Here is a 12500-nt window from a genome sequence, read left to right on the forward strand (position 1 = left end):
AACTTTAACTCTACACTGAATGAGTTTGTGTTCGTCTTTATTATATACATCCAAATAAAAACATTAAATAAAGTACGTACAAGATAAATGGATGATCCCACACCGGCTCACTCACATCACCCAGCACCGCTGAGCTCAATGTCTGAGGAGGATCATCTAACTGCAGAACACACTGAGGACTTACACTGCCTGTGTCACACACACACACACACACACACACACACCAATCACAATCTTCTTTCTAATCTCCTTTAAAAGTGCACTGCTTTCTCTCATAAGGTGCAATATAGTGTTGAGAAAAGGAAACAACGAAAGGCTGTGTGTGTGTGTGTGTGTGTGTGTGTGTGTGTGAGAGAGAGAGAATGACCTGCAACTCCATTCTCCTGGTTATACGTGACCCGGATGTTCTTCACTAGAAGTTTCCACTGGTGAGCACGAGGGGGTTTAGGGGGAGTGGAGACCTCCAAAATCCTGTTCCTCATTTCCTGTGAGACAGGAAATAAAACACACACGTCAAAAAAAACATCCTTTCACTGTTTCCTTCTCCAAACACTGTTGAGGGATTTATGAGAAAACCCAGTCTGAGTTCAGGAAGGTAGCAGATGATACGTATCTAATAAATTTTATGAATTAAACAAATATAAATAATGAATGAAAAAATATGGTAATTATGATAAAAGATAAAGAAGAAAAGAGCTGTGAAGTTCACTGGAGTTTAAGACCAGGATTTCTGCAGGTTTCACCAAGTTAAATGTAAGACTTTTTAAGACCATTAAGAAAGAAATTTAATACCTGGATCAGGTTGTTGTTAGCGACTGGACTAAACTGAACCCTAAAATCTTCCCCACCGCAAGAAAAATAAAATGTGTTTTACGTCTATGGTCCAATCAAAAAGAAAATCGCACCAATAACAGAATGCTGTTGCGTGTTGGTTAAAAAGTAGAACACCATGGAAACTAACAAACAAACCAATAAAATTAAAGTTCTGTAGGTTTTCAGTTTAATGAGCATCAGATTCAGCGTCACACGATTTATGACCTAAAACAGCGAATGTAAGAGTTTTTAAGGCTTAAAATCAAATTTTTACTTTTTTCTTTTTAAGACTCTGTGGAAACCCTGAGGACACGCCCTTTCCCAGATGTTAAAATCCCAAACCACATCATGAGAATTAAAATCAGAAATCAAGTGCTTTTTTGCAGTGAGCTGTGATTCTGATCAATCTGGCAACACTGGGCCTGCATGGAGCAACACCCACAAAACTCCATAAAAGGTGATGATGATGATGATGATGTACCTTCAGATCTGCAGGTTGTGCAGTCCGGCTGCTGAGAGTCACTGAAGCTCGAGTTTCACACAGAATCTGCTGCAGCCTGCTCTTTACTGCCACTTCACTCACACACACCGACGTTCCCTGCGCACACACACACACACACACACACACACACACACACACACACACACACACACACACACTTTCAAACATCACCCCAAACACATGTCTTTACAAGAACATCAGGCATACACAGACTCGCTCACTGCATGTGTGTGTAGCTGTCATGGTTGTGTGTGTGTGTACCTGTGTGTAACTGGGTGTAAGCTGCAGGTGTGTCAGGTTCAGCTGTTCCAGTCCCCATGTAATCTGAACTTCTCCATCCACCTCTGCCATCTGCAAGGCCAGCTGGGTAAACACACACACACACACACACACACACACACACACACAGTGTTATAATTTGAAGTGTTTGTCAGGATTTTTTTAATTGAGAGGGCAAAATAAAACGTCACTATAGAAACCCAGGAGTAAATGTCCTTCAATCATTTGGTTTAGGACACACACACGGTAAAATGTTTGTCATGCTGCTGATATGGTTCTGGACACGCCCACGTTCAAGTGTTTGTGTGGAATAAGGGGTAGAGAATAGTGAATAGGGAGTAGGGAATAGTGAATAGGGAGTAGGGAATAGTGAATAGGGAGAAGGGAATAGTGAAGAGGGAGTAGGGAATAGTGAATAGGGAGTAGGGAATAGTGAATAGGGAGTAGGGAATAGTGAAGAGGGAGTAGGGAATAGTGAAGAGAGAGTAGGGAATAGTGAAGAGGGAGTAGGGAATAGTGAAGAGGGAGTAGGGAATAGTGAAGAGGAGGGAATAGTGAATAGGGAGTAGGAATAGTGAAGAGAGTAGGGAATAGTGAAGAGGAGTAAGGAATAGTAAGGAATAGTGAAGAGTAGGGAATAGTGAAGAGAGAGTAAGGAATAGTGAGGAATAGTGAAGAGGGAGGAGGAGTAGGGAATAGTGAATAGGGAGTAGGGAATAGTGAATAGGGAGTAGGGAATAGTGAGAGAGAGTAGGGAATAGTGAAGAGGAGTAAGGAATAGTAAGGAATAGTAAGGAATAGTAAGGAATAGTGAAGAGAGAGTAGGGAATAGTGAAGAGAGTAGGGAATAGTGAAGAGGGAGTAGGGAATAGTGAAGAGGGAGTAGGAATAGTGAATAGGAGTAGGAATAATGAATAGGAGTAGGAATAGTGAAGAGGAGTAGGGAATAGTGAAGAGGAGTAAGGAATAGTAAGGAATAGTGAAGAGTAGGGAATAGTGAAGAGAGAGTAAGGAATAGTGAGGAATAGTGAAGAGGAGGAGGAGTAGGGAATAGTGAATAGGGAGTAGGGAATAGTGAATAGGGAGTAGGGAATAGTGAGAGAGAGTAGGGAATAGTGAAGAGGAGTAAGGAATAGTAAGGAATAGTAAGGAATAGTAAGGAATAGTGAAGAGAGAGTAGGGAATAGTGAAGAGAGTAGGGAATAGTGAAGAGGGAGTAGGGAATAGTGAAGAGGGAGTAGGAATAGTGAATAGGAGTAGGAATAATGAATAGGAGTAGGAATAGTGAAGAGGAGTAAGGAATAGTGAAGAGGAGTAAGGAATAGTGAGGAATAGTGAAGAGGAGTAAGGAATAGTGAAGAGAGAGTAGGGAATAGTGAAGAGGGAGTAGGGAATAGTGAAGAGGAGGAGGAGTAGGAATAGTGAAGAGAGAGTAAGGAATAGTTAAGAGAGTAAGGAATGGTGAATAGGGAGTAGGAATAGTGAAGAGAGTAGGGAATAGTGAAGAGGGAGTAGGAATAGTGAATAGGAGTAGGAATAGTGAAGAGAGTAGGAATAGTGAAGAGGGAGTAGGGAATAGTGAAGAGAGTAGGGAATAGTGAAGAGGGAGTAGGGAATAGTGAAGAGGAATAGTGAAGAGGGAGTAGGAATAGTGAAGAGGAGTAAGGAATATTGAAGAGGAGTAAGGAATATTGAAGAGGAGTAAGGAATATTGAAGAGGAGTAAGGAATAGTGAAGAGAGTAAGGAATAGTGAAGAGAGTAAGGAATAGTGAGGAATAGTGAAGAGGAGTAAGGAATAGTGAGGAATAGTGAAGAGGAGTAGGAATAGTGAAGAGAGAGTAGGAATAGTGAAGAAAGAGTAAGGAATAGTGAAGAGAGAGGGAATAGTGAAGAGGAGTAAGGAATAGTGAAGAGGAGTAAGGAATAGTGAAGAGAGAGTAGGGAATAGTGAAGAGGAGTAAGGAATAGTGAAGAGGGAGTAAGGAATAGTGAAGAGAGAGTAGGGAATAGTGAAGAGGGAGTAAGGAATAGTGAAGAGAGAGTAGGGAATAGTGAAGAGGGAGTATGTAAAATATGTGATGCGTGATATGTGTGTGTGTGTGTCTCTGTCATACCTGCAGATGAAGTGGTGAGATTTTCACGCTGTATCTCAGAGGAGAGTGTGTGGAGCCTGAGTTCAGACAGGCGCTGAGAGAAAACTGCAGTTTGTCTCCGATCACCTCACACTGCACATCCTGACACACACACACACACACACACACGCACGCACGCACACAGATAAAACCCTTCATATGAAGAAACGGTAATAGCTGGTATGATGTTTAGTTCGCTCACACCACCACACTGCTTTTATCTACAACATAAACACTGAGTTTTGTGTAAAGGAGAGGGGGAGGGTGTGTGTGTGTGTGTGTGTGTGTGTGTGTGTAGAACCCGAGTATGTGGGTCTGAAGGGAAAAGGAATTGTCTGGAACCAAAACATTTGGATTTATCATATTATTGCATCACATCGTAAAACTGAATGCCAGCGGGCAGATACGCAGTTCGGGGTCGAGGACGTGCACAGGAAGTGACACGGCCGCTCGTTAGTGTGAACACAGAGGGTGGTTTAATCACCGTTTCTCCTGTTTCCGTTTAACTCTCTCACATGGACACGGTGTGGTGGTGAGATGTTTCCACTGGCCTGCAGAATTACACTTGACACACCGCTGAAGATCCTGGAGAGGAGCTTGGGTAATGTGGGTGGGGCGAGGGGCGGGGCTATGTAACGGCTGGAGGCATAATCTCTCTCTAATCTTACAGTTTTAATCTTCACCACCGCTTTATTGCTGAAGGTTTCAACCTCAAAGCATTCAGGTGTGTGTAGACCATATAGTAACACTGAGCTTCTAAACGACTGATCAACACTGATGCACTGTGTTGTGATGAAATCTCCAAACACACTGCGCACCTTCCGTCCAGGTGTTCGGGTAAAGCTGAAGACATGGTGGATGCTGAGATCTGACGACTGAACACCATCCTCCTCAAACACCAGCTGGATCGCTCCCTAAACACACACACACACAGTTAATACCTACATACACACTGTGTTATCTGTGTTATAACCTGTTTATTACACACCTTCCTGTTCCTTCAGCACACACACACACACACACACACAATATGGAATCTAATCTACTAAATCATAATACATTTTTTTTTTCCAAAACTCCGACATGACTGTACACGACCCGGAAGTCTTTCTCTTGGAACACGTGTGTGTTTATTTATTCATTACACACAGAAAAAAAACTTTAAATGCTGAATCATACAGTCGAGTGTGAAAGTTTTTACACCCCGGGATAAAAAAAAAGACTGAAATCAAACACCATCAAGACATTTAGGGTGTGTGTGTGTGTGTGTGTGTGTGCGGTCATGTGAGGACCCAGCTGTGTCTCATAAACACCATAATAAACACCACTGATGTTTTATGTAGGACTGTGTAGAATTGAAAGCTGATTTAAAGTTCCAATTTAACTCAATTTAGATCTGGATTATGTTATAAAGTAGTATAAACACTTGGGTTAAAATTAAAGTTAAAATAAAGGTTATAACTTTTTGCAATGTTTGACTGACACACACACACACACACACACACACACACACACACCTTCAGTGTATGTTGTATTCTGTATGTAACTGTGTTTGTGACTAATAAAGAATCTAGAATCTTGACCTGTGTACTGTGGTGGTGGAGGTTCAGGGCTCGGATCCAGGCTCTCCTCCACTCCGTCCTCCAGCTCTTCAGCTCCAGCGCCCAGCTCAGCAGCCGCTCCGCATCCTCACACTCCTCCACTCCGGCCCGTGTCCTGCTTCGGCTCAGGAAAACACCGAAATACTGCACCAGGTAGATGATTAAAGTCACCAGCGAGGCGAGGAACAGCGTCACCAGGCACAACCACTGCAGCGGCTCCGACACGCCGCCGCCCGCGGACACCATGGCGCCTCAAACTGCTGCCTCAGCCTAGCCTCGGCCCCCCGCTAACTCCGCGCTAGCATGCTAACAACATCCGAAGCGGAACTGTCAGCACTCCCCGCGTCTTTCCGAACTCACGGACACCGAGACCGAGGTGTGATCTCCGGTGATCATCTCTCCCACTCTCCCCTGGCCCTGGTCCCGGTGTTAGCCTGCTAGCTAACACACATCTGTTCAAAAACTTACCACATCACTTCCTACACACGCAGCGGTGGAGGGATGACCACGCCCCCTCCCCACGCTTTCCTGTGATTGGCTAAGGCTCTAAAGGCATGATGTAATTGGTTGGTTTTACCTTCCCGCGTCATTCCAGACGCCATTTTGAACAGGGCAAAAAAATAAATATTATTATCATCATTATAAACCTCCTTAATCTACTGTCTAGCAAAATAAATACATCTAAATGAAAATACTTGTTTAAGTAAACACTTAAAAGTATGAGGAAAGCGTAATAAACTAGTAAAATATATTAGGACATGTCCAAATACTTTCTGCACTTCTTTTAAAATGTCTTTACTGCACCGTTTACTGAAACACCGGTGTAAAATACAAACAGACATCTAAAGAAGATGAACACCTGAACACGTATTAGGGCCGTGTTTATATTTAAACGCAGCCGCTTTTGCGTCATCAACCGTCGATCGCGAGCTCCTACTTCCGGTTTGAATTTGAGCGGGAACAGAACAGTAGCGCGCGTTCCGACGGATACAGCAGGTATGTCCGGATCGTGAAACAATAAACACACACACGGACATTTATCGCTCTGTAAAAACAATAACTTTATTAATCCATCGTAGGAAATTATTTGGATTGTTGGATAGTTGTGTGTTTGTGAAATTAGCTTGTAATGCTAGCTGATTCTAGCGATTTAGCCAGCGCGTGACACGGCTAATCTCTCAGCGCGCGCAGATGATGGAGATCAAATCATAAATTATATTTTAATATTTACATCATTTATGATAAGATCAGTAACATAGTGTGTCCGAAATATCCAAAGAATTCAAAATATGAAAGAACATGTATAGAATTAATTATCAAAATGTGTTGAAGAACCCAGAATCTGGTTTATGTTTTAGATTGTAGTATCTCCATGAAGCTTTGACCTTATCTCACAAACTCACAGCGTTCTCTCATCAGATATACGAGGTGTCACCTGGAATGGGTTTCAGGTCACACTTGTGTCTTATCGAGAGTTCATTTGTGACATTTCTCACCTTCTTAATGTGCTTTACAGCATCAGGTGGTTGTGCAGAGGAAAGTGTGAGTACAGAGTCTATAATCCTCTTAGTGCTTCTACAACTACTGTAGTTTGTTCTCCACCAGAACAATGACCCCAAACACACCTCTAGGTTCTGTAAGTGCCATGTGTCAAAGAAAGAGAGTAAAGATGTGCTGCGTCAGAAGAACTGACCAATCACAATCACCCATCTAAATCCAGTTGAGATGGTTCAGGATGAGTTGGAATTGAGAGTGAAGGAAATGCAGCCAACAAGCACTCAACACCTCTGGGAAACTCCTCAAGGTTGTTGGAAAACCATTCCAGTTAAGGACATCATGAGGCTGACAGAGAATTCCAAGAGTGTGCAAAGCTGGCATTAATCTGCTGAGATGTGCAATTTCTGAAACATATTCTGCTTTATTAAATCTGTTATTTATTTATTTATTTTTTGCTACATAATTCCATACATGTTTTTTCATAGTTTGGATTCTTTAGTATTCATTTACAGTGTTGAAAATAATAAAAATAAAGAAAACCCACTGAAGGAGAAGGTGCCAGAACTTTTGACCGGTGGTGTGTGTATATATAATGTGTGTGTGTGTGTGTGTGTGTGTGTGTGTGTGTGTGTGTGTGTGTGACACAGAGAGTAAATAAGTAGGATTAGAAGTGTGTTGAAGGAGACGTGTGAAGATGTCTGGTGGGCTCACTCTCCCCTGTCCCGTACTCTTGGGTTTTGTTAAAAGTGGAGGTGTGGGGGCCGAACTGCACCGCTACACCCGGGAGAAAAACCTGCACAATGTGGAGAAACTCCTGAAGCAAGGTGAACCTTCAGCGTATATTTTAAAGATTTGAGATCCACATTTCTTGCTGATGTGCTGATGATGTTGTGTCATTATAAATAATGAAGGCGTGTGCAGACGTGTAAGTGCACGATGTTTAGAGTGTATATTTTTCCTCTGTTCAGGTGTGGACGTGGACTGTGTAAATAACCTGCACCAGACGTCTCTGTATTGCGCGTCTCTGCTGGGCTTCACCTCTGTGGCTGAGCTTCTCCTTCGGTTCGGCGCCGATCCCAATCAGTACGTTCATATGGCTGTGTTCTGTCCTGAAGTGGTGATACGTCCTATCATGGGTTTTGTTGTTTTGTCTACGTCTGTATGCTGTTACGGAACATCAGAGAATGAAGATGTAGTAGTAGATGTGCTGAGTGGAGTGGTGTGTTTCTCATCCTTCAGCCGCAGTAATGATAGGAGCACTCCGGTCCACGCCGCTGCCTTCTCCTGTAACACAGACCTGCTCAGGAGGCTGCTGGAGGCAGGAGGAGATTTGCGACTACATGACAATAAGGGCAAGACAGCGAGAGACTGGGCTGAGTGCGAAGCTCAGGAGGGCAGCGTTAAGGTGTGTAACACGACCAACACACACCTGGGAAAAGACTGAGAGTGTGTACACCTAGGATGTGGTACACGGTGGGGACATGAACATGGAACACTAAAGGATGTTCCTCAGTTATGTCACCTGTCAATTCAAGAAGCTCCACCTGTTAATGTGTTTAAGTGTAGGCAGATTTTGGGGTGTGGCTTTAGAAAGAGCGAGTTTTGCTTGCATATTGTTTTGAGGCAGGGGGCGTGGCCTAAAGAGCCTAAACAAATCTAAACAGTAAAGGGTTAATTTTCACACTGCTATAGTTTTTATTTTTCTCTGTAATGTTTTAGATGATCAGTTTTATTTCGAGCTGCATGTCTGTCACGAGGAGTCTGTCCGAGTCGCAGTCGCTCAGAGAAAGAGACGTCACTCTGACTTCCTCCAAGACTCTTCTGGACTTCATCAGACCGTGAGTCATGTGTACATTCACCGTGTTCCTGTCGTCTGTTGCACAGAGCAGTGGCTGCCGTGTCATGACGTAGCTGTGCTTCTGTCTCAGGTTTTGTAGGGCCTCTGACATGGTTTTTAACAAGAAAATAACCTCGAAGACGTTCGTGTCTGATACCATCCTGTGCCTCGGTTATGAAAAGGTGAGTGTCAGCAGTAACGGCCGAGGTTTCTGATCCATTACTTCTCCTGAGCTGGTGTTGTATTTCCACAGTTATGCGTGGAGAAGTTAGGAACGTCTGTGGGAGCTTTGGCATCTGTACCTTTTATACCAGAATCAGAGTTATTGCAGGCTGATGATGAAGCTCTGCACTCTTTCACCTGTGGAACCTTCACGAAAATGACCAAGTACGACTACTGTCCTGTTCATTCTCCATTCATTTCCTTCATCTGACGGCAGAACTACAGGGGAGTAAATGACTAACGCTGTAGCGTGATAAATGATAAATATAAATCATGCATTAGTCTGAGGTGTTTCTAAAAGTGTTCAGGGTGAAAGTTCAGAGTTCACGCTTTAAACTCTGACCTCACTCTCATCCTCAGCTACAGTTGGAGAGGAATTCGGATAACGTTAAAGGAGCTACAGGTGAACAACCCCCACCCAGACGATAAGCAACATTACTACCACGACCTGCTCATCACCGAGCTCAACTTCTGCTGGTAAACACTCAAAAACACACCACCACACACCTCGTACTGCCCCTGCTGCATCCTACTGCATCATGGGTAATGACTCACTGACATCTTTTCCTGCCAAAACTGATGAGGGTTAAACATTTCCACTGAAACGCTGCTCCATAAAACACCAACCGAGAGCTGAAGCAAGAACGCTCCGAGTCCTGGGTTTAACTCTTTCAGTCCTGCCAGTCAGAATAAAGACCTCGGTCTATTTTTACTCAAACTGGAGAAAGATCAAAAGGTCTTGTTTTGTTAAACAGTGTATTGTTCAAGTAGAAATTGCATGTGTTGGCACTGACATTATTGATGTGTGTGTGTGTGTGTGTGTGTGTGTGTGTGTGTGTGTGTGTGTGTTGTAGTCGACTGTTCCATCCACACCTTCTGCAGCTGATGGCTGTGATTTTCACTAATGAATTGCAGCAGAACAAACTGGTGTACGAGAGAGTGCATGTGGGATCACTTTACCACCTGCTGTACCATAGGGTAACACACACACACACACACACACACACACCAGTTTGGAATGAGAAATAGCCTAAAAGTTAGTGTAAGTTAAGTGTATAAGGAATAATACACTTAAGTAACATGCTGTCATAAGAAAACCCTCAGTATAGAGGTGGAGTGAAGAAGTAGAGTTATTATTACCACAGAACCATCAAGATTGTGCTGCTGAATAAAAGATCAATATATATTTATTTTCCACACACAGACGGCTATAATGCTTTGCTTGTTGGGGTTTAAAATCTACATTAAACTAATTATAGGTTGTAGGAAATTCAGCAGCTAGGATTCTGACCGACCAGGTGTGCTGAGTGTATTTCTCCAGTTTTAGAGTTGTTGCATTGGCACCCTGTAAGAATCAAATTTCTTATGTTGATCTATAAGACCCTTCTTTTTGTCACTTATGTTATAGCAGCTATAAACACTTATTCCCTTACCTGCTTGTCTTTATTCCATTTCTTTATTCTTACAAAATCACAGCTTATTACTGAGAAACTGCACAGAAGTATAAACACCTGTGTCCTAAACATTTCCTCTAACTCTTACTCAGAGCTGACACTGGAGACTCCTTCCATACCTGTTACATAAACACTTCCTTCCTTCACCATATTTATGATTGGAATTGAATGTGTTCATCTGTACAGCGTGTGCAGAACAAGCCCATTCATAAAAACCTGCATTACTCTTTTAGAGAACTAATCAACACCAGACGACCAATCACAATCCAGAGCCTGAACAGTATATAAGCACGTTTTAATTCAATAACAGACACCAACACTGACACATCAAAAACATGTGTACTGATATATAGGACAACTATTTCTAACATGCTGACTCTCTCTCTGTGTGTGTGTGTGTGTGTGTGTGTGTGTGTGTGTGTGTGTGTGTGTGCGTGCGTGTGCGTGCGTGCGTGCGTGCGCACCAGAGAGCGGAGTTTCCCATCCTCCGGGCGTATGAGGTTTTGTCACTGATCCTCCAGGTGTGTGAAGCTCTGTTCTACCTGCACAGCCGATCTCTGGTGTTGCGCTCCCTCTGCTCTCACTCGGTTGTTATCGTCCACCCAGGGGTCGCTAAGGTTACAGGCCTCGGCTTCATGGGGCCCAGGTGTGCACGCACCTCACCATCACCAGATCCAGTCATAATAATACACGATGATCTGTATGTAATGACGTGTGTGTGCATGTGTGTGTGCGCATGTGTGTGCATGTGTGTGTGTGTGTGCGTGTGTGCGTGTGTGTGCGTGTGTGTGCGTGCGTGTGTGCGTGCGTGTGTGCGTGCGTGTGTGCGTGCGTGTGCAGTGACTGCAGTCCCTTTTCTACTCCACCCATTCCTGAGATGCTGTATAACTGGGCGGCTCCTGAAGTAATCAGGAACAAAGCATGTTCAGAAAAGGCTGATCTCTACAGTGTCTGTGCTCTGATACAGGAGCTGTACACTGGTACACACACACACACACACTCTTTACTAAACACTTACATCATATCAAAGGACATGATCTAAAACTATTACAGGAACATCAGGCGTACTGTGTGTGTGTGTGTGTGTGTGTGTGTGTGTGTGTGTGTGTGTGTGTGTGTGTGTGTGTGTGTGTATATATAGATGCAGTTCCGTGGGGTTCGGTGAATCCAGACTGGATAAAGCAGGCTGTAGACGCGGGTCAGGCTCTGTGTGCAGATTCAGCAGTGCCACAGCCGTATTATGACCTGGTGCTGATTGGACTGCAACCTAAGGCTCATGAGAGAACTTGCAGCCTCCAGGATCTGCGATTCTTACTGCGCTCTAACCTCAGGGTGAACTTTTAACAAAATACACTTCGTCTCACACTGCAACACACACCGTACTCCCATCCTCCTCATTAACTCTACAACACTCGGTCATCAGTCAACATGGAATTGTAGACATTTATGTAGGAATTAAGGGCATTATTAAAAAACTGCAGGTGAGCCTCTAACAGGGAACTTTAATGGAGTTAAAATCTTGTTTAAAACAACCAGAGTGAATGCAGTTTCAGTTGAATTACTACCTGCACATTCATCAATCACATGGTGCTGCAGGGTTACTGAGGCCACGCCCCCTACAGGTGCTGCATTTCTCCACACATACATCATTTCTACAATCCTGCACACTAATAATGTCAGAAAAAACACGTAATTACATAAATATTACATACATTAATGTTGAAAGCATTCCAGAAGTTTCCAGAAACGTCTAGATAAAGTAAAATATCTGTGAACACTAAATACTACAGACGTGACCGTTACAAGACGGTGTCAGGACACTGAGTGTATAAACCACACAGAAATGAAAGTCAGACGAGTGTAATATACGCTGTGTTTATTATAAAGAGTTTGTGCTAGAGTGGTGGTGAGGTGTAGCTGCATGTCGCTGTGGTAATGACAGGAGCTGAGTAAGAGAGAGGAGAGGAGGGAAGGGTGCCCCCTACCGGCCAGTTCGAGTACTTACACACTGAACACAGCACTTGAGCAGAACTGGGACCCTCAGCAACCAGGTGAGGAGCAGAACAGATCAGCAGGGTTCCAGATAAACCCTTCCACTAGCCAGTTTATTGGTCTTTACACCAAACACACCTACTGTGGTGCACTGTTTTACATGATATAAA

At 43.5% G+C, this 12500-nt stretch overlaps 2 protein-coding genes across 9 annotated transcripts in view; one reads left to right on the plus strand and one right to left on the minus strand.

The window, feature by feature from the left end:
• The window catches only part of LOC124393738 (C2 domain-containing protein 2), a 13229-nt gene extending 7396 nt beyond the window's left edge, over positions 1-5833 (minus strand). For 2 of the 4 annotated variants that reach the window (XR_006927361.1, XM_046861754.1), the window contains exons 1-7: positions 5311-5830; positions 4546-4641; positions 3710-3829; positions 1577-1678; positions 1295-1411; positions 368-485; positions 81-189 (exon numbers count right to left, since the gene is read on the minus strand). Coding sequence is in view for 3 of the 4 variants with exons in the window: in XM_046861754.1 (XP_046717710.1) it covers positions 81-189; positions 368-485; positions 1295-1411; positions 1577-1678; positions 3710-3829; positions 4546-4641; positions 5311-5574 (926 nt within the window). In the remaining variant the exon portion in view is untranslated. Of the gene's footprint in view, positions 1-80; positions 190-367; positions 486-1294; positions 1412-1576; positions 1679-3709; positions 3830-4545; positions 4642-5310 lie in introns of all 4 variants that reach the window. The other 2 variants (XM_046861755.1, XM_046861756.1) reach the window with 2 other exon arrangements.
• Positions 5834-6056: 223 nt separating this feature from the next.
• Positions 6057-12500, plus strand: part of LOC124393737 (inactive serine/threonine-protein kinase TEX14-like) — a 9795-nt gene continuing 3351 nt past the window's right edge. Inside the window, exons 1-14 of one of the 5 annotated variants that reach the window (XM_046861750.1) lie at positions 6060-6324; positions 6845-6870; positions 7473-7649; positions 7794-7908; positions 8065-8230; positions 8545-8663; positions 8754-8844; positions 8916-9049; positions 9245-9361; positions 9739-9862; positions 10806-10984; positions 11179-11318; positions 11480-11670; positions 12281-12389. In XM_046861750.1, the coding sequence (XP_046717706.1) occupies positions 7520-7649; positions 7794-7908; positions 8065-8230; positions 8545-8663; positions 8754-8844; positions 8916-9049; positions 9245-9361; positions 9739-9862; positions 10806-10984; positions 11179-11318; positions 11480-11670; positions 12281-12389 (1615 nt within the window). In that variant the 5' untranslated portion in view covers positions 6060-6324; positions 6845-6870; positions 7473-7519. Of the gene's footprint in view, positions 6325-6844; positions 6871-7128; positions 7153-7472; positions 7650-7793; positions 7909-8064; positions 8231-8544; positions 8664-8753; positions 8845-8915; positions 9050-9244; positions 9362-9738; positions 9863-10805; positions 10985-11178; positions 11319-11479; positions 11671-12280; positions 12390-12500 lie in introns of those variants that run through there. The other 4 variants (XM_046861752.1, XM_046861753.1, XM_046861749.1 and 1 more) reach the window with 4 other exon arrangements.

Source organism: Silurus meridionalis, chromosome 11 (assembly GCF_014805685.1).
Source record: "Silurus meridionalis isolate SWU-2019-XX chromosome 11, ASM1480568v1, whole genome shotgun sequence".
Lineage (NCBI taxonomy): Eukaryota > Metazoa > Chordata > Actinopteri > Siluriformes > Siluridae > Silurus > Silurus meridionalis.